The sequence below is a fragment of the Oxyura jamaicensis genome, chromosome 9, assembly GCF_011077185.1.
Source record: "Oxyura jamaicensis isolate SHBP4307 breed ruddy duck chromosome 9, BPBGC_Ojam_1.0, whole genome shotgun sequence".
NCBI classification, from domain to species: domain Eukaryota; kingdom Metazoa; phylum Chordata; class Aves; order Anseriformes; family Anatidae; genus Oxyura; species Oxyura jamaicensis.
Genome location: NC_048901.1, coordinates 4,391,964 through 4,417,790, shown reverse-complemented (window position 1 = coordinate 4,417,790; position 25,827 = coordinate 4,391,964). Strand labels below are relative to the sequence as shown.

Genomic DNA, 25,827 nt, shown 5'->3' with positions numbered 1-25,827 from the left:
AAAAAAAAAGAAAGAAAGAAAAAGAAAAACAAACAAAACCCCAACCAACCAACCAAAATTAAAAGAGTTTGAAAAGCAGCAACCACCTGAAAACAGACATTTCTTACAGTCTGGCATGCAATTCATGCTAGGCATCCATGTTTAAAACACCGCTCAGTTCTGTTAGGGTTTCATAGCCCAGGGAGTGAGGTGCATGTCCGACTCAGCTCTGAAACACCTGTCCTCCATAGTTTTGGTAGCAGAGTTTTGTGGCAGTGAAGGGCCAAGCCACATCTTGTAACAACCCTGCAGCCTCACATGCCTTCTGCATTTCTGCCATTCTGTCTGCTAAGCACTGGGACAATTTGTGGTTTAATGCTTTGTTTTCTCCCCCTGTTGTGGTCCTGGTTCAAAGCTAATGTCTGCTAATTGCTTTCATGCGACTATGCTGAAAGTGCTGGAACACAGCAGGAGAGCAAGAGCCATCTGGAACAATGGACCAGTGAAATTCAAGCCTGAGCATCTCTAATACCAGCAATAAGGTAACTGCTAGAACAGGGGCTTGATTTTCAAATCTCCAGAGAAGGCTGAAAAGCTGGCTGCTTAAAAAGAAATGAAACAATCCCCACAGACACTTTAGACTTAAAAATGAAACCCATTTTTGGTTCAAGTTATTGAGAAAACAATCCACAGATCTCCTCACCTCTGTTCCAGAGCACAGCTGGGCTTCAGATCAGCCTAGTGCCAAGTTCGCTGTATTCCTCTAAGCAAACCATGCTTTTGCAATCCAGGTTATTTCCAAAGGTGCCCAGCAGATTTAGTTGGTCAATTCTTGTTAACGTTAATTAGAAATGGTCTGTGCCCAAATTGCCTTGGTGGCTTCTGATGAACCCACTCATGGAACACAAACCAAATGCTCTGAAACTGCGAGCAGAGCTCTGAGGCCTGGCGCGCAGAGACCACCTCCTTTGTGCCGGGGATTCCTGCTGCCACCACTGAGGGCTGCGTCCTCCCATCCACATAACTGAGCACGTAACTTCATCAAGTATTACTTATACAGTATAAAGCGAGTTAAAATGTGGGCCAGAAATCACTCACTCCAGCAGACTACTGATTTCAAGCAGTGCGGAGACTGAAGAGCAGAGCTGGGCTCTTCGCGGTGAGGATGAGGAGGATGCCAGGCTCCCCATGCAGCTCAGTCGCCGTGAACACGCTGCATGGCCCGGGTGAGAGGCTGGGCGATCCCCCGCAGTCGCACGGGCTGGCTCTGCCACTGCACCCAGGGAACAGAGGTCAGGTCTGTGCAGAGCACAGATGTATGACAGGATACAAATCACTCACCTGCATTCTCACATTTTAACTTGAAGGAGAAAAAATCCCTGTGAACATGCATAGAAATGCTTGTGGTAACAACCCAGATGGGAAGGAGCAAAGGAATGCTTAAACTCTTGTTAAATGCAAGTCATTCCTTCGTCACCCAGGATTATTCATGGGAACACTGGGCTAGTCACATTTCAGTCACAGCGGAGGGGATTTCCTCCTCCGTGTTACCAGCGATGGAGTGGGGCCCTGGCAGAGCTCGGTGATCCAGGGCTCAGTCCCACAGGACCCCCTCTGAGGGCTGCTGCCACCCCCAGGGGTGCAGGGCCTTCTGCACAGAGCTCGGGTGATGGCAGGGTGCACGTCCCCACAGCTCCCCTCCTGCCCCACCGGGACACAGCACCATGTGGGATTCAGCTCTTACTGAAAGTTTCTCCTGGAAGATCCCAGATCTGCTGACAGTGAGACAGCAGCGAGTGCCGGTAAGCAGGAAGCAGGCAGAGGCTGGAGGGTAGCACTTTTACCTTGCACATCTACACACACACGTGTGAATTCAGAGGCCACATCTTGCTCTTTCCCATCAGGCCAGGCCACATCATGACTCAAGATGCACCAGCTGTGAACTAAGGGCATCAGGGAAAGAGATAGAGGGGGAAAGGAGACAGTTAGGGAGAAAGGAGACAGGAGGGCAGAGCGAGGCAACTACAAAATCCTCATGGCATGCCCACATAGCAAGATGTAGCTCTGGTCTCTGACCTGAATGAACACTCATGAACCTGTGCAGGCTTCTGAGGGAATCACCAGGGTTTCACCAAGGAAGATAGAGAGGGATAAAAGAGAGGGGTCCTAACACATGTAAACAAAAAGCAAGAACTTTTCTTTGAGCAAAGGAATGAACATGAAGGAGTGTGGGAGAACCAAGGTTAAAAGAAGCTCAATAAGAGACCAGACCAGCTTCACCATGTCCCAGCATGATGCTGAAACCAAACAAAACGTCTCACTAGAGGCACACAGTTTCCCAACAGGCCCTGGGCAAAATCCGGGACTACAAACTTCAAAGAAGAGCAGAGCTCCCTTGGTCTCAAGCAGGAGGACTGTATCAGCTCCTGTTTCTCAGGGTGGCCTCAGACTAAGGCCATGGTTACAGCCTGAAGCCATGTGCTGTACGTGGTCATAAATGTCCCTCATCTGCAACCATAACACAACAGACCGATGGGATGCAAGGACATCCTGATCTCCACACCTCTGGAAATCGCTGACATGGGAATGAACCAACACACAGGCCTTCAAAGAGAAGATTTTAAGGACACTTTTATACACATACACAAATATTTTAATATAATGGTAACTGAAATGTTATCCATATTCTTAGTACTGTCATAATTAACTAAAAGATTTTTTTAAATTTTGTAAAAATGACATATTTTACACATCTTCTATTTACAATTGCAATATACTTAAATGTTATAAAACATCCACTCTGACTTTTAAAATATATGTATACTAGGACTTGGTATTAGATATATTATAATTTATAGCAAACTTAGGGCTTGCTGTGTACCTATCTGTTCAATGGAAATCTTGTAATCAGCCTGACTTAATAAAGACTGCTCAAAACCAAAAATCAGGACAACAACAACAAAAAGACAGGGAATGTGCAAATTCTGGGGCAGGCAAAAATAAAAATAATAAAAAAAAAATCAAGCTTGCAGTTTTAAAAAATATCACTGTGAAGACTTCCAATAAATTAAAATCATAACCCACAAATCCTTTTCCTGGTATTGTCCGTGGTCAAATTATTTTTCAGTACTATTAAACTAAAAGGAAAACAAAACAAAACAACAACAAAAAAACAGGTCTTTCCAAGGCTGCACGTTCCCCATGCCTCAGTCAAGCATCGGGATTTGATGGAGTGGTTGCTGCTGGCACAGACGAGCTGGTTCTATTGATGACTCGTGAATATGTGCGCTCCATTCCTTGCTGTTTTGCTGAATCCTCCTTGTATGCAATCTTTTCATAAAATAAAAAAAAGAAAGAAAGAAAGAAAATATGCAACAGTTAGATCTGTGTATCTCAGTTTCTGCAGTGCTTATTGTCTAACCAGTGATTTCCCACCTTTGGTTTATTACACAGTGATGCTAAGGATCTGGCAGAGGGAGAGGAGCTCTGCTGGGGGCCCAGCAGTGGCCAGAGGCTGCAGCGAGAGGGAGGATGTCCTCTGAGCTGGGGGTGCGCTGTATGCCATTTGTCCCTGGCCACTCATGCTATTACTGTGCCACACAGCTCCTGGCATGTCTTTTTTTTTTTTTCCCCCCATCAGGAGGGAGGCTCCTGTTGGGTTGCTCCACTGACCTCCCCAAGCTCATGACTAGGATGCTAACAACACGCGTCCCAGCACTGGCACGGATGATGCGGTGCACACACACACAGATTTTTTTAATATATTTTTTTTTAACTCCCCGAGCAAGGGAGTCATTAGACATGGAACTAAATGAACACAGCATGTAGAGAAACCTGCATGTACAGGACATTAAATGAAAAAATAGATTTAAGAAAAATGAACATACCACTTTTGGCTATAGTATTGAGGGAAATGTTAGACAGGGAAGAAGAGAAGCTGTATAAGCAAGGACCATGACAGAGCTGTCAGAAAAGAAAAACAAAACAAAACGAGAAAAACATATGGTGATGAAAGCGTCACTATCAGTGGGTGAGCAAATAAAACCTTCTTGATCATGACAGTGGCAAAGATGGCAGATCTCGTTGTTGTGGAGAACACAGTACAGTTACAACAGCCCCTCAAGCCTTCCAACTGCAAAATGAATATTTCAGCTACAATTTACAGTGTGTGATTTATCTGAGGTAATGCTCTGCTCAGAAGAGGAAGCTCATGCATTCCTTGCAAGAAGACTAGATTGTTCCCAAAAAGTCACACTGCTTAGAAAACTGAGCTGTCATTTGTAAGTACCCACCGGGCAAAAAGTGGGAAACTAGTTTTCAGCATGGACTTCCAAAGTCTGCTGGTTTTGGTTAAGCCGATGTCAGTTTTGACTCTTGCTGGATGAACTCAGTGTTACACATTAACATAGGTATGTACAGGTAATTTGGTATTATTTAGTCTCTTCACTTACATGAAGAAAACTCAGAGCTCATTGATACAGATATAAATACAGGTGTGAATATTTAATAGGACTTGCTGAATATTTAATGTATGCTCTAACTCGTGGGCTGCTCATGACTAATTTAAGTTGACCATACATTTTCCATTTTTGTGGGGAGCACAAGGAATGTGTCTTCTGTACACTGCGTAGATAGCCAAAGTAACTTCCACAGGGGAGGCATGAACAGCGTGTAACAAATGATAGCCTCAGTATAACAAAGAGATAAATATTATTTACTATAAAATTACTGGAATGCTTGAGTTTCACGGATCTTTATGCACTGAAACAGGAAGAGAGCACAACTCACAAAAGAGCAACCACTGAGCTTGACTCCCAGCTGGCAGGCACCGAGGCCTCAAAGCAATTATACAGGCTTATACCCTTTATACCTGGTGAAAAACTAGCTTCATTCCACAGTAAGATTAACAATGGGACAAAAATTCTCATAAATCATTATTTTTCTCATGCATGAAGATGAATAATATAGCATGGCCCAATGGGGTAGAATCAGGCAGTTCCGTGAGATGCCATCACTGATACCTCTGGTTAACGCTGATCTGTGCTATGGGCAACTGGAAATACAGCGCAGCTACTAGGGAATAAATATTTCTTGGGCACAACCTGAAGTGGCCTACTCATAACCATGAAGAGAAGCAATTAATCATGCTTTAATTTGCACTTACTGTGCAGAATAATTCAATTATTATTTCCATTAAAACAGAAAACATAGTAAAATGTATCTGCATAGACGCAGCAATGGAATAGTTCCCAGTGTGAACTTCAGCATTTTGGGACGCGCTGCGTTTAATTAATGCATGCTTATCTTCCTAAAGCTGCTAACAGATGAAATGGAATTTTAACATGGCGTGTATTTTGACAGTGCACTTAAAAATATGTCATTCATGCTCTGAAAGTTGAATACAAACAGAAACTATAGAGATATCTCCTCCAGTTATAAGCTAGGTCTTACAAACAATTTACTGCTTTAATTAAATATATCACAACTATAGGGTAAAGTGTGCAAGCATAAAGCACTAGTTTAACTGATTATCTTTCTATGCCTCTAGACCTGAGTCTGCAGTCTCACGAACGCTCTACTTTTCACTATCTAGCAAGATAGGCAGAAGACAATTTCTGTCAGAAAAGCAGATTCATTTTATATAATGCAAATTAATTTAAAAGGGATTGGAACTACTTGTTCTGAGCACACTGCCAGATTTTACTTCTAGTAGTTTGCTTCAGAGCTTCATTTGTCACTAGAAGAAGCAGTCAGCCACCCTCATTGAGCCCCAGCCACCAGTAAATAAATGATCTAACCTGTTCATTCATAACCGCAGAGAGTTCGCTGAGCATATCCTTATAATGAGACTTCATTTCTCCCTGATATTCAAATTGGTCCTCCTTAATAAGGCGTTCGTTGACATCAAGAGCGTGCCCACATGCATCTGCAAATTGTCTACAAGCACAGAACCACAAAGAAAAACCATACAAATATTGCAGTAATGAAAAAAAAAAATGCATACACACAACTATACCTCTTCCTCTCCTTGCAAATTACACCTTGTTAAAAATGAATTTCAGAAACCATCCTCAGATGACGACGAACACTGGCTAATGGGATAGCCCCAAACTTCAGCAAATGCCTTCTTGAGAATGACGTGTAAGATAGAGTAAATGCAGATGTAAATCAGCGTGCTTCAAGTCAGCCTAATCTTGTGTCACACTACTCCTTACTCATACTACGCAGAGGGTGGCAAGCCTAAATGTTTACCTGAAGATTTCCTTCAGAAGCTTAACTTGGTTATCAGGATATCTCTTCGCATTTGTTTCTTCCAGAAAAGCTCGAGCATAGGCCATTGGTCCAGCATTTACCTGCGGGAGAAATACACAGCTTAGGTGTAGAGAGCAGGTAGGTTACTGTCTTCTCCTCTTGCATCCTAAGGCTTGGGGGCTGGCCTCAGGCAAAGCTGTCCTGAAGAATATCAGAATCACTTCTCTTGCCATTTGGATGAAACCTGAAGAGTTTTACTGAGAAAAAAGGAGCTAGGCAGCTTTGCACAAAGCACAGATCTCTGCTGGCCTTTGAAGGTGCTCAGCTTGTTAGCCACCTAGAAAACCGTACATTTGAAGAAATTTCAACTAGAGCCCCAGGAACACATGCACCTCTCACCAACACTAACTCTTCTAACAGGAAACCACAAAACTAATCCCAGAAAACCTCCCTTTAAAGTATCTGCATGCTTGACTGTGTGACAAGTTTTATTCTCAAGTGACACAATAGTCTTTTTAGAAAGGTCTTAACATTTTTTTAGAGAAGATTTGACAGAAGTAGTTATATTTGCACATAAATCTAACGCTCATCAGCATCAGCGGAAAGCTTTCCACTGCTGTATGTTTTCTGAGCAGGTTCCAACAGCACAGGAAAACAAGATACAACCAGAAATATGAAATGGACAAAACAGGTCAGAAAGGATGAAAAACAGAATAAAGATTCAGGTAGATGTATTGAAGAGGAAAAAGGCAAATTTTCATTACCTTGACACTGACACTTCCTTGGAGTTTGAGCTGCAGTCGGATCATGTCCACTTCTTCCATTGTGCAAAGCTGATTGAGCTCTGAGACCTTTTTAGACATCTCATCAATCGCAACTTCGATAGGGTTCAACTCTGTGCTCGTTTGGCTTATGACTTGGATACGCTTCTTCACGTAGGGAAACAAGTGACTGGCTACTCGAAAGCAAGAGGTGTATTAGCATCAAACGTATTACTCACCCAACAAGACAGTATTGAAGAAAACAAAACGAGTCAGTCAAAGGTTTAGATTGTGTTAACTTTGACAATGTCAATCTCTTTATCCATGTCTACAAACTGAGTTTTAATCATCAAATGAGCAATAGAATTCAGCAGGTCCAACCTGATTTTTTTTTTTCTTTATAGACCTGGTACATTTGGAAAAAGCGTTTCCTTTTGCAATCACCATTGTTTGCTGCTGAGCTCTGTCAGAGCCACGTGGCTCTCACCGCTCAGATTCCAAAAGCTTTCAATCATTCTTCTGAATCAAAGCACCAAACAATAAGCCCATAATGAACTTCAAACACCTCAAGACATCCCATCAAACAAGTTTCAGCTGAATCAAGTACCACCCACCCACAGATGAACACATTATTGAAGCACCATCCTTAAAAAGCAAGGAGTTAATTTTAGTATTTAACGTAAATACTACTTATGGGAGCTGGTAGAGGAACCATTCATCAGTAAAACCATTCCTTCCAGTGAAGCCGCTTTCACAGATCCAAAGGAGTTTGGCAGTGATACAGTATGGCACACTGTCTAATACGAACTGTTTTATAACCCGTTCCTGACTGTCCTACACACTCTGGAAGACCTCTCAGACTCCGTATGTGCCCTCCTCCAGCAAGCACATGCTGCCGGGCAGCTCAGCCCTAAAGGAGCTCCATCACAGAGGGTGGCTGTCTCCACGGACAGGAGGAAACCAAGGACTTCCAGAGCTAGAAGCACAAATAACAACCGGGAACAGCAGAGAGCCAATGACCCACAGACTGCAGCCAGACCACACTCATCCTCTGTGCGATGCAGGCAGCAGGGTTTTGGAGCAGGGTGCCTAGCAGGTACTGTTCCAGCCACCCAGTACCTCTGGCCAAGCACAAAGAACTGCCATTAGTCTTCCAGCTGTACCAGTAAGCCTTGTTTTCTTCTCAAACTAAAAGCATTTCTGCTTGCACAGGAAGCAAGTGAAAGTATTTGACTTTATCCAAAGGAAAAGGTTTCCTTTACAGAAAAGCACTGAGCTGAGGGAGGTGCCAAAGGGAAAGCAGGGGAGAAGAGAAGGTCAAATTCCCACCTAACGCCGAAGATGGAGCCAGGCTAAGAACACTGGGAGCTGATGACAATGTGTAATAACCCAAGGGAATTATTTTGCTGGACAAACCAACCTCTCTGTTTTTGCCAGATGTACCATAACAGCTGCACTTTCAAGTCAGAGAAGCTACCTGCTTCAGTACATACCTCAAAACACCAAGTGCTGCTCAAGCACTTAAAAAACCCCCCACACAAGCTGGTCTTCCTTTCTTCTTACAAGCAAAGCTGTGTCATGTAACAAGATGCCCCCAGACATCAGTGCCTCTTCTCTGACTTGCCAGAACAAAACTTGGAGGCAACTACGCCTATACCGTAAGCAGCTTTCTTCACTTTGCCCTTTGGGGGAAGCACAAGCACTGAAGTCAGTGGGGAACTGGATTTTATCACTCAGGAGCCTTTGCTGTGAACATCAGCCTCCCTGCTCGCTGCAGTTCATGAGAACAATGCTTCTGTCTCAGACTGTTTCTTATACTCCCAGCCCAAATTCAGAGAGGTCAAGTTTCAGTAGTAGTTTCACAGAGATTTCAATCACGATAAGGAACTGAATGTTTTCTGTTTAACATGACTCAGTAAGAACAGACACATCCAGTATTCCCTGCATTCCTGTCTTAAAACAGTGACTGCATCCACTGAGCTAAAAAGCTTACCTCTCACTTTTAAAAATACTGTATAATGCATCTTACTCCCATTTTGAACAAAAATCGTATCTGCAAAGATTAACTCATCTCAGCAGAACAGGCACCCTACACTGCTTTTCCTTTGCCTTGTTTATTATCAAAACAACAATGGGTCCAAGTGCTAAACTGCCTCCAGCAGAACCACTCCCAAATTCCATCACTGTACGATGCTAATAAGTAGGAAAAATAGGACAGCTGATGACTCCACAAATGAAAATAACCTTACATAGGATGGTCCTCAGGACTGCAAGAAAGAACATGCTTTGCATATGGACACACTGAAAAAGATTATTTATCATTCTGTATAACACGCTGTGCCCACTGTCTGCACAAAACCTGGCACGTGAAACCCGCTGCGGGGCTTGACTGTCAAAGGCAGGGTTGGGAGGGAGAAAGCAGCAGCAGCAGCAGACGTACTTGTCAGGATTGTGCGCCTCTTGCACTGTTCTTCCACGCCTCCGTGCTTTTTTCCTGAGAGTGTGAAAGGCGTTTCAAACACAAAGCGGTTGATGTTGTGATGCATTTCGAAGTCAGTCTTTCGATCTTCAGCTTCTTTCTCATCAAAAAAAGGTGTGACATATGTGACCTGAATATAGGCATATTTTGGATCCAGGTCTTTGGGGTTGACCTGTGTAACAGTGGCAAACATAATAAAATTCATTTAAGTGTGACAAACTGCTAAGGTATCCATTATACTTCTGATGCTTTTATCTATCACGGCAATACAGATGAAAAAGCGAGACTTTCAAATACAATCTTCAGACCACAAAGTAATACAAATATTTTAAACTAAGAGGCCTGTTAGAACAGTGGGCTTTTTGAACATAGCCAAAGGCAAAAGTGAATGAAAGATAAATGAGAGAGAAAGGGAGAAAACAACCTGCTTCTGCATTACAGTATATATCTGAGTGCCCTCTGCATGCACATGCTGGCATATGCTTGCTCTCTTCCTACTGAGTGTGTTGCACTGCACACAGCACACAGGTTAGGGTCTTTTTCTGGTTACAAAACTAAGTCACACTCTGTTCCCGTTTGTTCAAAATACTGCTCACAAAACACGAACTGTGCACTTGCTTTTCCCCCGTGTACAGGAATCACATCTTACCTTGTTGGAATCCTGGATGATCTTCACGTTATCTATTCCAAACTTGTCTGCATACAGTTTGAGCAGCCTCTGAGAGATCTCAGACAAGCCAGTTAATTTGGGTTCTTTATAGATATATTCTTTTCCTTCCTCTTCTTCAAAAAAACCCTGTTTGGAAAGAAATGGAAGGATATAGTGAACACAACAGGCAAGGCAAAGCCTAAATGAGGTGCTTACACCAGGTATCAAGGCTGTCCATATACCAAAGGGAGCCTCCAGTATGCCATTTCCAGCACCCAAGATAAAGGCTTGCCTCTCCCCATCCTTGCAGACACATACCTAGATGTCTGCATGTATACTGGTTTGCTGTCTCCTAAGTTTCCCAGGAAATAACTCATACACATCTATTCCTGTATATCTAGTTGTTTCAACAGTGACAGTGCTTCCTCTGGAATGCTCGTGAGTTGTACAACGAAAGAAAAAACAACTAATGAAATAAAATCCTGGACATTTCACATCGTTTAGATGTGAAACATTTAGTTAAATCACCTATTGCTGAAGCACTATGCTATCAGACCCTGAGCACAACAGCTCGGGGCGCACACAGCTTGTTGCGTGCCGGCACAGCCCTCTGGCAGCCCCATGCCGATGGGCAGCGTTGTGGCACAGGGAGCTCCTGTCAACTGACCTGCATCTGCTCAGGGCTGCTGGAGGAAACTCTGGTGGCATCCTGAATGGCCGTATGGAATTGCAGCATTTACAGATGCATTAGTAAATGGTTTACATTTGAAAAGAAAAAAAAAAGAAGTCACGCAGACTGTGTTCCTTTGCCAAAAAGCTCGATCTTGTTAGGGTCATTTACTCACTGCACTGGGTACATGTGGCAGAGCTTTAATGAAAGGCTCTACTGAAGAACTGAACAAGAACCTGGCAGACTTCAGAAGAAATGCTGAAAAATAACAGCATCGCATCACACGCAGGTGAGACACTCAGCTGCCACAAGATGAACAAGTACATCACACACCAGGGGAGCAGCTCTCCCAGCTGAGCAGAAAGCAGCAGCTGACCCATTAAGAAGGACTGGATTTATCCCAACACCACGGGCAGCACCAGCCCTCCTTCTAAGTTTTCATATGCCACTGATGAAATTTGGCAGTGTTAAATACTGCAGCTGTCCCCAGACACTCCTCCTTTCACCTTAATGCAAAGTGACCCAGAGGAAGATTCCTGACGCTGCAGGGACAGAGAGGAAAAAAAAGACAGCGTTAATGATGCCAGACCCAAGGCCCTTTAAACTTAACATGATGTAGCTTGGACAGGTAATTCTACGGCATGCCTTAGCAGATTGTGATCTGCTGAAAACCAGGGGAGCACAAGTAAATGAAGTCAGAGGATCTGCCAAAATCTGTGGCAGGTGTTCATCCAAAAAAAAACCCCAGCCCCATACATGAAATGTATTCCAAACCTTGGTTGCTAAAATTGTAGACCAGGCAAGTGTTTCAAAAGATATTCAGAATTATGACAAATCAGAAATGTTGATGTTTGTTTAGGAACAAAACCCTGAGCTTTGTTTTAGCAGGGCTTGACAAATATGTGCATCTGTGGCTTCTCCTTCAGTCAGGACAAGGGGCAAGAAAACCATCTTTGTTAATTTGGCAAGTGCACTATGGGCACTAGGAAACAAGTGACTAATAGCAGCACCGGCAGCTTGCCTGATAGCATCTTAATTAGCCTCACCGTGACCTTCTAACATTGTGCCATTCTTAACAATACTATCAATTAAACCCTATAGGCTTGTGAAGACCCACACAGGTAATTAGAGAACAAATCTAGAGCTCAAAAGCCTATAAACATTTACTGAGCTAGGTAGGCAACCGACTTTTTATTGATTTCACTGAGAAAATCTGCAGGATCATAACCTGGTTTCTGATCTTGTTTCCACTGAAGAAAGACCACTATGTGAAAATAGCTGAAGAAGTCATTACTTTCATGCAACCATACTCAAACGCACCGCTCAGCACTGCTTCTGTCAAAACACATCTGTTTTCTGTTACCATTCAATGCTCTTAACGAACAACAGCAAAGCAAACACCACAAACAACAGCAAAAACTGCTTTCCAAATTAATCACAGAGCAAGCTAAAATACAGCTTATCTTCTTATCCTAGATGCTGTTTCTATGTTTGCATGTTGCAAGGCAATGTTTATATGCAAACACCAAATCTCCGTGCTGATGCTGCATACATAGCACACTAGGATGACATCTGTGTTAACGGCTTTGCTTGGGAAGCAAAAAAAAAGCAACACTCCCCCCAAATAAACAACTATCAGATTTAGTCTTGTCTCTAATGCAGGGGATATCATTTAAGTACATATTCCCTGCAGTATTTCAGCTGACAAGTGACAAGCAGAAGTTAATTGTGAGCTATAAATACTCGTGTCTGCCATATGCTATATGTCTGGCAAAGACTATTGAAAGCAAGATTAAATATGTTTTAGGAGCCAAATATCCTCCAATCCAAAGATTTTGAAATATCAAGCAGACAGGGTCACATTATCAATGCATATCCCTAGACTATTTTCACACTGGCTGCTTTTGCACTGTAAGAACAATGCAGCCTTAGAGATGAAAAGCATTACGTGGAGCAGCTGAACGTAACGGAAGGGAGAACAACTTCATGGACGGTAGGTTATTGGTTTCCACCGAGCTCTGATGTGCCGAGAGTCAAGCTGTGACCCAGGACTGTCAGTGTGGGAGCGCTGGAAGGGCCCTTCTTCCTCCTCGTACGGCCGCAGGCGCAGCCCTTGAAGCTCACAGTAAATCTGAGGCTCTTCTCTGCCCTTTGCTGGAGAAGCACGCGCTGTTCCCCCAGCAGGATTCTGAGGTAAAGCCTCCTGCCTCTTCTAATGTGACCTTTATGCAGGCCAGGTGCACGCCGGCGGGAAATGATATTGCTGGCTTACGTGGGCTAAAATTGGCTAATGGTCCAAACCCTACGCAGCAAGCATGCCCCACTAGAGTGAGAGGAAAACATCCCCAACAGTGCATTTGCCTTAGCACCAGAGATGACCTAGCCTTAAATCTTTTTTGCGTATTACCCTGTTCCGCTGCCAGACCTGGACATTGTGATTCTGCCCCATCTTAATAACAGCACGGAACTACTGCAGTTCCAGACAGAGGAGCTCCACAGCACCTGGCTGTTGGGTGTCTAGGAAGACAGTGGGCTTGTTGCGCTCCTTGGTAAGGAAGCTATTCCAGCTGTTTTATCACATCTGGGAAAGGGAACACACCCTGTGATCTTCAGACATAAACCTGCAGTCATCCTACCGCTGTGAAAATCTGCCCTCCAACTTCCAGAGCTTGCACAGATGGGAGAACAAAGCCTCAGCTGTACCCTGAGCTAACACTGCGCTGAACTGTGTCTCGAATGTTCTTTGCTTAGCAGTACAAGTTTTCAGCTATTCGACATATTTAGCAGCTGATTTTTTATTTTTTAATCCAACAAAGATCTTGACTTCTAAAAACACATCTGTGAATAAAATCATGGTCCCTGGCCCATAGCAAGTGCGGCCACTTGGTGGTGCCATGAGATGCTGTCACCAAAGGCCCGTAGCAGTGTGCAGTCGGAAACAGCAGCTGCCATGAAACCCGTCCTCTCTGAAGCGGCAAATAAAGCTCTCTGGTGACATCCTTCCTAAGGAATAGACTCTTTCGACTCGTCCTTCCAGAGGGTCCCTAAAGCAGCGTAGTAACCCAACACGACCTCTGCCTGGGCGTGAAGAACCATTTCTAGGTACAGCTGCAGATTTCCTTTTTCCACCAAGAACCAACCCCCAAATTCTACCTTGCTGATACTGTAAAACACGAACAGTATTTGCAGTAATCTTTTATTCTTTAATTATTTTCTCTGTAGATTTTGTTACAGTTAAGAAATACCAATGTTTCATGTTCACAAAGCAGAACGTACGTTTATTGATACAATCATTAATGAATGCACGTGTAATGACACATTTTTTAAACGTGTGCTTACACATACCTACCCACTTTTTTTTTTTTTTTTTTTTTTTTTCTTCTAATAGAGCAATGTGCCTGTAAGACTGAAAAGGAATCCCATACCTGCATATCGAGTGTCCTTCTGTGGCATTTCCCTTGTAGGGGCCTAAGCAGAGCAATTCGTAGTGGTAACTAGTAAAACCTGCAACCATTAGCTTTTGGAAGCAATTGTGCAAAGTCTGCATTCAACACAGACGAGAGAATAGCTTGTAATGATGTAAACGAACTGCCCACTGAAATTGCTTTCAGTGTTGAGGCCTGCAAGTACTCTTGGCAGCGGAAGGAACAGAAGTCCCCATGCCTTTCCACCCGCACAGCCAAAGTGGAAGCAAGTGACACAAGGGAAAAGGGACTTGCCAAAACACAGAAAGGAAACTTTCTGGATGGAAAATTGCACAGTAAGTGGGAACACATGATTCTCTCTCCTTCCCCTTCCTGGTCAAGGCTCATCTGTAACTCTTAACACCTGATGTGGTGCTTTGTGTATTGCTATGCCTTCCTTGATCAGCTCTGCACATTCAGTGCTATTATCCTTGGCAAATGAGGCACCAGTAATGGTGATGGGAATTATCTACCTTCAATTATTTGCACTGTGCCATACACTTTAGTCACTACGCCTCTGCAAGGAGCAATACTGAGCAGTCCCGCTTTCTACCACATAAAATCTCATCTGCAAAAGGAAATGAAGGAGCTGTGCTTGTTTGCATTTAGAGCTCAGTATTCATGTGCACCAGGGAATAAACCGAGCAATACACAGCTATGAAAAAGTCATATGCTTTAGAGCACTAAAGCTGTTTAAATGAAGTTGCCCTTGTGGCACTGGCAGCTGAAGAGTCTTTGTGCTGTAACAGATTTTAACCCAGTTGAGCAGAACTGCAGCAGCTCAGTTACCCACTTACAGGTAGCTTTAAGCCACGGACTTGGCCTCTGGGGAGAGACCTGCACTGTCTCAGGGACAGCCCTGGCAAGAAGCTGGAAGCAGAGTCCCATTTCCCCCCTCCACTGCCCCCATCTTGAGGAAGGGCATACAGAAAACTCTACCCTTCCTCAGGTAGAGCAGCTTGCTTTCTTGCATTTGGCAGGCTTTGCTGATTTGCAGGAAGAGCCAGGACTCACCATTCCCCTCGGACTCCCGGTTTGCTTGCTCCTACAGGGGAATACTGGGCCTGTGGTTGCACCCTGCTGAGGGTGCTCCAATTACCACTGCCACTGACTGCAGACTGACAGCAGCCTTCCTCTCCGGAGCTGCTGCACAGGCCAGAAACAGCCTTGCATTCAAACAGCATTAGTGCGACACTGAGTTTTTCAGCAGAGAAATAAGGGGTCGAATCCTGCACCCAGTGAAGCTGAGAGAGAAACCGTCACTGAGATGAGGTGACAGCATTGAGCCCCACAGTGCACACAACATGGTGACAGATACAGCATTGTAATTTGGGTAGCTGAACAAACAAAAATTAGTTTGCAGGATGCGACAATGAATGGAACAACGTTATTTCATCTGCCACAAACCAAAGAATCAGGAGCGCAGGAAAGTTAATGTTAAGTAACAGTACAGGGAAGGATGGAGGACGTGTGAGAAGAATTAAACAAAACATGCAACTAGACTTACCACAGCCTTGAATAAGACCAAAAGGAGAAAAGAGCAAATTTCTGCATTAAAATCCAATTAGCAAACAGAATGATTCACATCAATCTGGTGTTTACACACCTTTTTATTTTAAAGGAAATTGTACGCTTGCTAAAAACAGGTCTTAAAAGAACATGCTGGATTGCTACACTGGTTTGTAGTGGAAGAAAGCACAAAATAATGCTTTGAGGATGCTGAAGCACAGCAGAGGGAATAAAACTACTCTACAGTATATTGCACAGAATCAGGGGTGGCCTGAAAGCAGAAGTCAGTCAGCAAGAAACGTAACAAAGCATCTACTGCATACTGCTCATTTTAAACTTTATTAGAAGAGAGGGCCATATGTGGAAGATGCTTTACCTGGTTTCACTTAAGTTTTATTCTGAAGAAAAACTTGCCCTACCTCTGTCTCAGCTTTGTTTGCTGATGTCAAGAACTAAAGCTGATGTACACGTCTGTCCTCTATTGCACCACTAACCCACATCAGTTTACACAGATGCAACTCAGTGTTCTCTTTTTTCTAAAATCCTCCTTACAATCTGACCCATGATGCACTTTTTACCCCATGACTCACTGTCAACTGCTTCCCTGTTTTACCTTTTCTGAAATACATCATGATTAGAAGAACCTGGCTGAAATCTAAGCACCTGTCAGAACAAAAGAACACAAGGCAACTTACCTGCCCATAAAATGCAACACGGTAGTATCTCCCAAACAGGCGTTTCTCAGAGTTCACTACTTCCGCAACCTTCAGGTATGAGCGGTGGATGTCATAGTACAAATCAGACAGCCTCTACATTAAGAGACAGAGGGAGAGAGGGAAGGTGAGAGGGAGCAAATACTTTGGGAAATGACACTGAGGCTCTGCACGAGCATGGCTTGCCTTAATCAGAAACCCAAACCTTTGCAAAGATGGCTGCGCACACTAAGGGAACGGTTTAACCTTGTCATTAATCTCAAGATTTCTGTCATCTTCACATCATTTTATGGCAGAAGGGACTTTGTGTACGGTGTCACACAGCATTCCACAAATGAGCAGTGATAGGGACCTCTAAAGCAGTCAGAGAAAGTAAGTGTCCTACGTGCAGGGGAGGGCACGGTGCCAACAACTCCAGTCAGCTCCTAATCCTATGCAGAGATGTGCTACCCACACCCACCACTAAAAGAGGCTTTCTTGTGATAGAGAACAGAGAGATCACCTAAGTTTAAATCTGAGGACCTGCTTCTGCAGTGTACAGCCTATACCTACTCCTTTACTTCCAATTTAAAAACCAGAAAATCAGCAAATGAGATTATCATCAATTTATCTGTTATGTGTTAAATGTAGAAAGAAAATAAGAAATGAAGGAACCTTGGAGTTGTGAAGAGATCACAATAATTTATCAGCTGTTTCTGAACTTAAATACAATGCAAACGTGCTCTTGATTTTAAAAATGCATGTAAAAATTCACATTCATTGGTTAACAGAGATAGATTTCTCCACAGAGACATGTAGTTCTGGACATAACTAAAAGGCTCTCAGTGAAATATGGCTAGAAAGCTGTTGCTGTGGTTTTGATGACCTTTAGAAGTTGATTCTTTTTTGAAAAAAAATTGTTCATTTATGGTTTTATTGATGCTGAAAAGAGGAAGATAGGATACCAAAGTTTTGTGTTTACTCATAGCACAAAGCATTAAAAGGAGAAATTACAGACAGGAAGAACAAAATATTCCTTTTAAAGAAAGCACTTTAATTTAAAAATATTGATCGTTACAGTTGGCTTAAGACAATTTAAACAATAAAAAAAGAACTTACTTTAAAGTCCCTCTGCTTCTCAAAAACAGCAATGATAGGCTTATTAACCTCTGCAATGAGCTCATATCTCTCAGACTTCCACAGGTATTCAACACACAGCTCCAGCTGCTCCACCAGAATGTTCTGCAATTCAGCAAATACTGTGGGTTAATTGATAGCTGACAGAGCTTCATTAACAATTATACAAAAAAAGTACCTACCCACTGTTTTATTTTTATTCTGTATCTTCTATACTAAAGTTTAGTTCAATCACACAGTATTTAGCCAGGTATTGGCCATGTAGCACTTCTTCAAATAAAAAATGGAAATAATGGTAACATGAAAATACTTGACACCTCATTCAGAAGAACAGGATGGCTTTGTGGGTTCCAGCTCTAGTATTTACTGTTCTGGTTACAAAAACACATATCCCCCCTATTTAGTATAACAGCTGTGGCATTGCACTCAAACGCTGCATGCCTTTTAATGTTGGGTGAAGCATGCTCTCGCTATAATTTGTTTTAACATACAAAGGAATCCATTAGCAATACTACTGTCTGTAAATTTAAAACAAGTATATAAATGTTAATGCTGCTGACCTCATTATAGGGAGTATCTTGCATCCCAGAGTCTTCCTTCATAGCACCTTCTTCTTTAATGTTGGGGGTAATGCTTAGAAAAGCAGGCCATCCCATGGAAAATAAACCTTGAAGTACAATTCATAACAATATCAATTAGTGACTGAATCACCATGCACTTTAAAAAGTTATTGGATGTCATTAATACAAAGCTGATTTCATTTGACTGGGTTAGTTAATTTTTTTTTTTAACAGCCCAAGTGATGAGAAGCACAAATGGAACTGACTGAATTTATGAGAGTATTCTACATTTTCTCTATGATATAAATCCATTTATCCAGGCAAAGGGCAACTGCAACACTTTCCTGATGCAACCTTATTCCTCATTTTGGCATTTCAGTTCCTTAGATGTACAGTGCTGGCAGTAAAACTACATGTGCCACACTCCCCTATACAGGAATTACCATGGTAGATGGAGGTGAGACAATTTTTACTCATGAAACCAATGCTGCAGCTGGTGACCTGACCTACAGGCACTGAACACTACATGCTGGGGCTTAGCATTTGTTCCACATGCCACATTTCCTAAGCGAGGGGGAGAGTTTCCACAGGCTCGCTACAGCTGGTGGAGATGGCTGCTCCAGAGCATGCTGCACCTCTGCTGGGCTTGAGGAAGATACCATGGGAGCAGCACTCCTTACCCTGCTCAGGTTCAGCAGAGCCATCACTGTCCTACTTGAGGAACTCTCTTGGAGACAGCTCAGGTGGCGCAAGTTGCTGAGGCAGCTCCTCCCTCTCTGTCAAGTTTGGGAGGAGTTTTGAGCAACTTTTTACTAACATGTAGGTTTAAAATGACTCAAGTTCTTCACTCCACCTACTGTGATCTGTTATTTATACAAAGCATATAAGTGAACTGCCCCTGAAATACTGCTGTTTACACAAAGCCCCCTTCTGAAAGGATGTATTTTTTTTTTGTCTCACCCCCACACACTTGACAGTTATCAGAGAACCACGGTCCTCCCAAAACTAAGAGTTTTCTCTTGCCCAGGTACTTGCTCTTATCCCTAGAAATTACTATTTATGAACACTGCTAAAATATCTCAGGCTGAGAATTACTTTGAAATACGCATTTCATAAACTAAATAACCACTGGCATGGAAGCATTTCAAAAACATAAGCCTGCACTTTATTTCTCTAATAAGCATCACAGATTAAAAAAAACTTTACCTATACTGAGTTACATATGGATAACCTGATATTAATTCCGCCCTTGTTCCCCAGCTTTCGACAGTCAAGGGAATTGAATGTGGATTTGTGTGCTGAACACCAATTGACCTGAGAGGGATTTCTGTTCACAACAAAGAGCAGAGTGCTCTGTCCCTGAAAGAACCTTTAACCAGAGGCATCAAACCAGCCAAAGAGCATCAGGAAAGTAACACACAATGTTTCTGATATTACTTGCTTGCTATTACAGCCATCAACATGCACTATAAGTTTTTTCACTTTGGTAGATACTTTTCCAGATCAATTGAAGAACGGTAATTGGATTCCCTAGCCATGTTATCTGACCCATAAACAGGCACGGTTAGAGCACTCACTTCCTCCAGTGTGAGTTGTTAGTAACACATTACTATCACAGACTTGACCATCCTCCAGGAGCATACGTGAGGTACAAATCTTTTCCATTTTCCAGTAACCTATGATAGCGTAAGATGGTATTAGTACACCGCTACTGGTATGTGTTAATACATGCATATTTAATAACGACACATTAACAAGTGAAGCATCCTCTTTTAGCACTAGCTTAATAAACATTTAATTAACCCTCTACACAAAACACACACAGTCACTGTTCTAGAGCTAAGACTAGTATTTACAATGTATTTTAAAAATAAGATCTTTGGGTAGAATTCAAGCAGCATTAAGAATATTTCATTTTACAAGTAAGGAAAGCAGGACAACCAAAAGTTATTTTCAACACTAACATTTATAGATACATGGTTAGTCTTGAATATGTTGATCTTACCCTTTCTTTTTAGGTACTCTGCAATGAGAGCCGCGATGTGGATATAGCACATAGCAGCCTGCAACGACAGACCAAAATACGCGCATATGTTAAAGCAGACTAAATAACAGCATGTATGTGATAAAGAGCACATACTTTAATCACTGTCAAGTCATACTGCAGAAAAGGAAAGAAAATTAACATAACAATTTGAGAAAATAAGGTATTAAATGATGAAACTCCTCCTAATTAATTTCACTGGATGTCTCAGATAAAAGCAGAGGCTAGGAGTTAAATGAGGACATCAGGAATTTTCCTCAAGAGAACAACCTAACATCACTTTGTAAATTAAGATTGCTGAGCTATGCACTGGAGGTTCCCATCACCCATTTAGCTTTTGATGAAAGGGACATGTCATAGGGCAAAATCCTCTTCTATACTGTATGAGGGGAAAAAAACGACAAAATATCCTGTATGTAAATTAAGCACTGTTTGTAACATCACCTACACTACAGCTACTACACCTCTCAGGGTTAAGCAGTTGAGATGCTAACATGATACTGACCACAGCTTTCCTCTCAGACATTTCTAAGTCTTGGTCAAGCACATATCAGGCACTGTTACAATTAGGCAAACTGGGATAATAAGCACATCACATCTCTAGGCACAGTTCAAACCTGACTTTAAGTTCAAGTATGTGACAGACACTGTATGAATCTCTTAAATCATTGCTGTTATCTGTCTTCCACAGCCCTTTTCACCAGAATATCTTAGCCTAGTGATAAATGCATTTAAGTTACCTCTGATAAATCCCCATTTCTTGCGTGAATCTTGGCCATGCTTTCAAGCCAGGTCCTGCGTAATTCAGGTGTGCTGGCATACGAGTTTGCTAGGCTGTACTGCAGATCCACAAGCATCTCAGGGTCTTTCTCATGTTCCTTCATCTGAGCTGTAGCCATCAAAACTGTTCTGATGCGTTTGGTCAGATCCTTCACCTCTGCTGGGAAATTAACGTTCTTTGGGAAAGATAAGCAATACATCACTACGACCATCCAAAGAACCACATGCAGCACCCCTGAATGAGCTCATGTTCTGCTTGTGGAAGATCTTCCCCTCCCCCAAGTTCAGTTGGTTCTGAACCGGATTTACAGTTCAACAGTATATACATGTTTTACACTGTCGTGTGTGTTTTTGCTACCCATTTACTGAATGGGTTAAAAGGACAGTTTGTAGACCAAACATTGCAATAGTGTTTCATCAGCCACAATGCATGGTATCTTAACAATCTTTAGAATTGAATTCTAAATTATTAAGTTTCTGAGTCATAAACATTTTCATGAATGTCTGGTTGCCTCAAAATGGCAATGGCACGCCATGAATGCATAAGTCAGTGTCTAATAAAAGTCAGCAATTTTATTCATAGAAACACTTGCGCCTCTGACATTGTTGACCTTTTGAAAGAGGTAGTGATTAATAAAAAATGTTTCTTACTTTCATCTGCTTGTCTCCATTAGCAAAATTATTTATAATTGCAAGTGAATGTTGAAACCGGGATCCACCAATCCCTGCATCTGCTATCAGCTGACTCACGGCTTTGATGAGCTGTATGAGTACAAAAAAAAAAAAACAACAAAAACAAAAACAAAATCAAAAACAAAAACAAAAACAGGGTGCAATTAGCAAAGAAAATAAAAGTTTCAAAATAGTTTCTAATCTCAGTTCTAATGTAACGTGATGTATCAGGCTAGCAGAGATGCAATTTTATACCTCCAACCTGGCCTTGAACACTTCCAGGGATGGGGCATCCACAACTTCTCTGGGCAACTTGTTCCAGTGCCTCACTACCCCCACAGAGAATTTCTTCCTTATATCTAGCCTAAGTCTACCTTCTTAATTTAAATCCACTGCCCTTTGTCCTATCATTACACTCCCTGGATGCAAGGATTGCAAGTAATCTCCAATGTCTGTAATTTCTCAAATTTTGCAACAAAAGTGCATTGTTACTGGAGTTTATGTTTCTGTTACTATCAGATTCTGGTTTGCTACTTCAGCTACAGCGCTACTGCTGTAAGCAATACATATGAATCAAGAATAGCTACATATCTGAATTACTTGGCTGTGTGGCTAGATTCACAGCTGTTGTCTCTCCTTGGAACAGAGCCTAGCAGTCCAAGAACAGCAGAGAATCCAGCCCAATGTCTTCAGACTTGGCAGAAAAATCAAGCTGCCACAGAGAATTGGCTGAGCTGTTCAAATGAATTGTTTTGCTGTGATGCAGAATAATAATAGTAATAACAACAAAACCGTGTACATCAGGTAAATACTGATGATTTTACACTTCACTCACCTGTAGATGGGATCTGACTATTGATTTCTGCTTATTAAATTCAAAGTTTTTTCTCATGAAAAAATAGAGAAGAGCAGACGCCTCTGTCTGAGTTGAACGTGACCTATGGTTACAGCACTTCAAGATTTCATAGCAGAGGGAGCCACAGAGATCTGCTTGTCCTTGGAAGAATGCTGACGGGAACTATTGGGAAAAAAGTGTGGATATGTACTCTCAGTAATACAGCTGTATTATATATTTATATATATAATTGATATTTTAATATATATAATGAGCATATTACAGTTACTCTGAGTCAACAGTGTTTTTCTGTCACACTTTCAGTAAAAACCAACTGTCTTTCATATGCTCATTTACACCAGGGTTTAGTGAAGAAATTAGCCACTGGCTAAGCATAATCCCATGCACAAATTAAGATCAAGTAAAATCTGCACACAGGTTTTCATACAAACACCATATGCAATGCATCAATCAAACTGACCTCCAGGAAGTCCAGGCAGCAGCTGGTACACAGCAAGAATAAAAGCAGAGCAGCCTATCTGTGAAGAATGCAGAAGAGCTAAACAGGAAAAGGCTGAGGGATGTGGGGGGGTTTGGTCTGCACTACTATAAAAGCTGCTCAGGAGAAAGAAAATACTCTGAACAGCAGTCAGTGAACTTCCAGCAGTCAAGAGTCTGAACAGCAGGAGACAGCAGAGAATGAAGGATGGCTCTATAAACCATACATGCTATTTATCAAAATGGTGAATACAATAGAAGATGGACCAATGAGTGGTGGAAGATTCTGGCCACAGATCTCCCAGTCCTGCCCTGGATGTTCTGCTGCAGGAAAAAACAAAGGATCCCTGCTTAAAGAGAACTACGACAGAAGAATTTAATCCTGAGAGCTACAGGATGAATGAATAGGGCAATCCTAGATATTTATTCATCCTCCCTCTTGCATATACTTCCTCGGAACTTGACTGTCTGATATGTAATTTAAAGCTGTCTGTGGCTGGTTTACTTTATATTTTCCCCATGCCCCCAGGCTATGTTACTGGGAAGAGCATGATTTCCCCCTCCTTTCCCCTGTCAGAGCTGTCAGAGAAGGAGACCACATGATTTAAACTTAGCGACACTGTTGTGCTTCATAGAAGCATCTGGGAGACGAGGCCAACATTGCTCATTCTCACTTACCCATCGCAATTGTTACCTGTGTGATACATTTTGGTTATTTTAAAGAAGATAAGTCTACAACTTGGAAATCTGGCAGCCTTTGCACTAGGCACAAAGCATCTAATTGCCCATGATTATTTATATATGTGCAATGCAAGCAAAAAAACAGTTTGATGAGCATCTTTTGTCCAAAATATCTCTTCGATGATGAAAATGACATTTGTAAAAATGAACAATTTGAGGTGACCTTTTGGTAAAGTGTACAGAATAGTCTCCTGTTAGCTCCTCTGGGGATGGCTGCAACCATTCACCACTGGATTCTGCAGCTCAGGTATCTGCCGTAAGGACCACGGACCTCTAGGGTTTCAAACTTTCTTCCACAGGTGATAAAAGCATAAAAGGCAGGAGGGCCGTGACATAGCTAGACACCACACAGTTGGCTTTCATTTATTTATTTTACAAGTTGTGCTTTCATGGAGTACTTCAGTATTTTATTTTTCCAAAAACAGATCTAATTTTTCAGAAGATGTGAACTTTTGTTGTTGTTGTTTGTTTTTAATCAGCAACAAATAAGATGATATTTAGGAATGAGCATTAAGAGTGTTAAGGTGAGAATTCTATCAAAGTACCCAACTGTCCTCAATCTGCACCTGCTGTAACATATTAATAAATCAGACTAACAGAATAAAACCATAGTTACCTTGCCTACAAACAGCCGTAGGGCAGCAAAGACATGCTTGAGAGCTGCTGCTGACTGGTTGATTTGCAAAAAGAGCATATGTGTGTCAAAGACTTTCTTCATCAATGCGTTCTGGCAATCAGATTGCTGGAGCTGCCTCTGAAAAGTACACAAACAAGACAGGACATGCTGGTTATTAAAGTGAATAAACAGAAGATGAGCTACTGGACTTTGCATCAAAGTGTTCCTAGGGAGATGCTTTTTTCAGCATCTGCCCTATAATCTCTGGGGATGAGGCAGTCAGTCCTAGCTTTCTGCAGCCTCTTTTTACTTGCAGTTTTCTAAGGGTAACACTTGCTCATGCCTGTACTCCTAACTCGTCGATGGTATTCACCAGATTTAAGAGTTAGGGGTGTCAAAGCAAGCCACTAAATCTAAAAGGAGCTGTCTGCTCTTTTGCAGTTGTGCGACCTTCAGCATTTCATCAGGGCTGACATTAACTGAACAGTTTTTAAAGAGAGGATCTACCTGCCAACTTGAAGAGGTATAGTCATGATTAAGAAGAGGTGATGTATTAGTAGTTGTGCAACCCTCTAATGCACAGCAGGGCTGTATATAGACCTGGATATGTAGGATGCTTTTCTTCCACATTTCTTATTCAGTCTGGGTATGATGAAATTACTTCATGAAATACCTCCACAGAGGACTAACATCTTATTTCCCTATCTTACTGTCTCAAGCACTTTGAGTTTTCTGTGTGCCTGATCCCCCAGGCCCTCCCTCCGCTACGTATCTCACATGGCACCATTCCAAACAGAAAATGAAACAGCAAAACATACCTGGTGATTCAGCGTGTAAAGACACAACAGGTCAAGAATTGTCAGGGAAACTTCTGTAGCAATGTTTGCCTCTGTGTCTACATACTGTACAATGTCTGTTTCATTGGAGCTGCCTACAACATATGAAGCAATGTGACAAACAGTCATTTGAGCATCATTAAATACAATGTAATTTTGTAATCAGGTCATCCGGTCTCTGTGCAGTAGAGATAGTGTCCTAACTGTACATTTAAATGAAAGGGTATTTTGAAGAAAAGTGCTCCTGGGAGATTGAAGGGGTAGTCAAGTGTATTTGACTCAACTTTTCTCAGTTGCACCAGTGATGCGAACATGTTCTTTCCTTGGTTCTGTTGGGCCTCAAAGGACTAAAGGAACTTAATTGGAAAGTGGGATAAGATGGCTTTGATCTCATAATTTCAGCCTCTAGTGGAAACTCCTAGGTACCACAAAAACATCCTGGCCACATTTTGTCAGCCAGAATACCAGTGTTTGCGTGTCTTAATTAGAATGACACCTCTAAAAATATACTGGACCTTCCAGAACTGGCAAGGGTCAGACTGGTGAATTGGGTTGTGGCTGCAGATGTTATTCTGGTGAGTCATTCATGGGTATAATGCTTCCTCAGAAGGCAAAGACAAGTAGATTAGCTCTGGATAAATTCAGGAGATTTT

At 42.1% G+C, this 25,827-nt stretch overlaps 1 protein-coding gene across 18 annotated transcripts in view; it reads right to left on the bottom strand.

Annotated features, from left to right (window-relative positions):
• Positions 1-2,584: 2,584 nt before the first annotated feature.
• Positions 2,585-25,827, bottom strand: part of DOCK10 (dedicator of cytokinesis 10) — a 153,080-nt gene continuing 129,837 nt past the window's right edge. For 11 of the 18 annotated variants that reach the window (XM_035335209.1, XM_035335211.1, XM_035335214.1 and 8 more), the window contains exons 41-58: positions 25,157-25,269; positions 24,339-24,476; positions 22,484-22,666; positions 21,628-21,738; positions 20,937-21,152; positions 20,158-20,215; positions 19,730-19,828; positions 18,153-18,259; positions 17,575-17,697; positions 16,459-16,572; positions 15,762-15,767; positions 10,121-10,267; positions 9,433-9,643; positions 6,996-7,186; positions 6,232-6,332; positions 5,778-5,916; positions 3,867-3,942; positions 2,585-3,309 (exon numbers count right to left, since the gene is read on the bottom strand). In XM_035335209.1, the coding sequence (XP_035191100.1) occupies positions 3,242-3,309; positions 3,867-3,942; positions 5,778-5,916; positions 6,232-6,332; positions 6,996-7,186; positions 9,433-9,643; positions 10,121-10,267; positions 15,762-15,767; positions 16,459-16,572; positions 17,575-17,697; positions 18,153-18,259; positions 19,730-19,828; positions 20,158-20,215; positions 20,937-21,152; positions 21,628-21,738; positions 22,484-22,666; positions 24,339-24,476; positions 25,157-25,269 (2,201 nt within the window). In that variant the 3' untranslated portion in view covers positions 2,585-3,241. The remainder of the gene's footprint in view (positions 3,310-3,866; positions 3,943-5,777; positions 5,917-6,231; positions 6,333-6,995; positions 7,187-9,432; positions 9,644-10,120; positions 10,268-15,761; positions 15,768-16,458; positions 16,573-17,574; positions 17,698-18,152; positions 18,260-19,729; positions 19,829-20,157; positions 20,216-20,936; positions 21,153-21,627; positions 21,739-22,483; positions 22,667-24,338; positions 24,477-25,156; positions 25,270-25,827) is intronic. The other 7 variants (XM_035335218.1, XM_035335208.1, XM_035335219.1 and 4 more) reach the window with 5 other exon arrangements.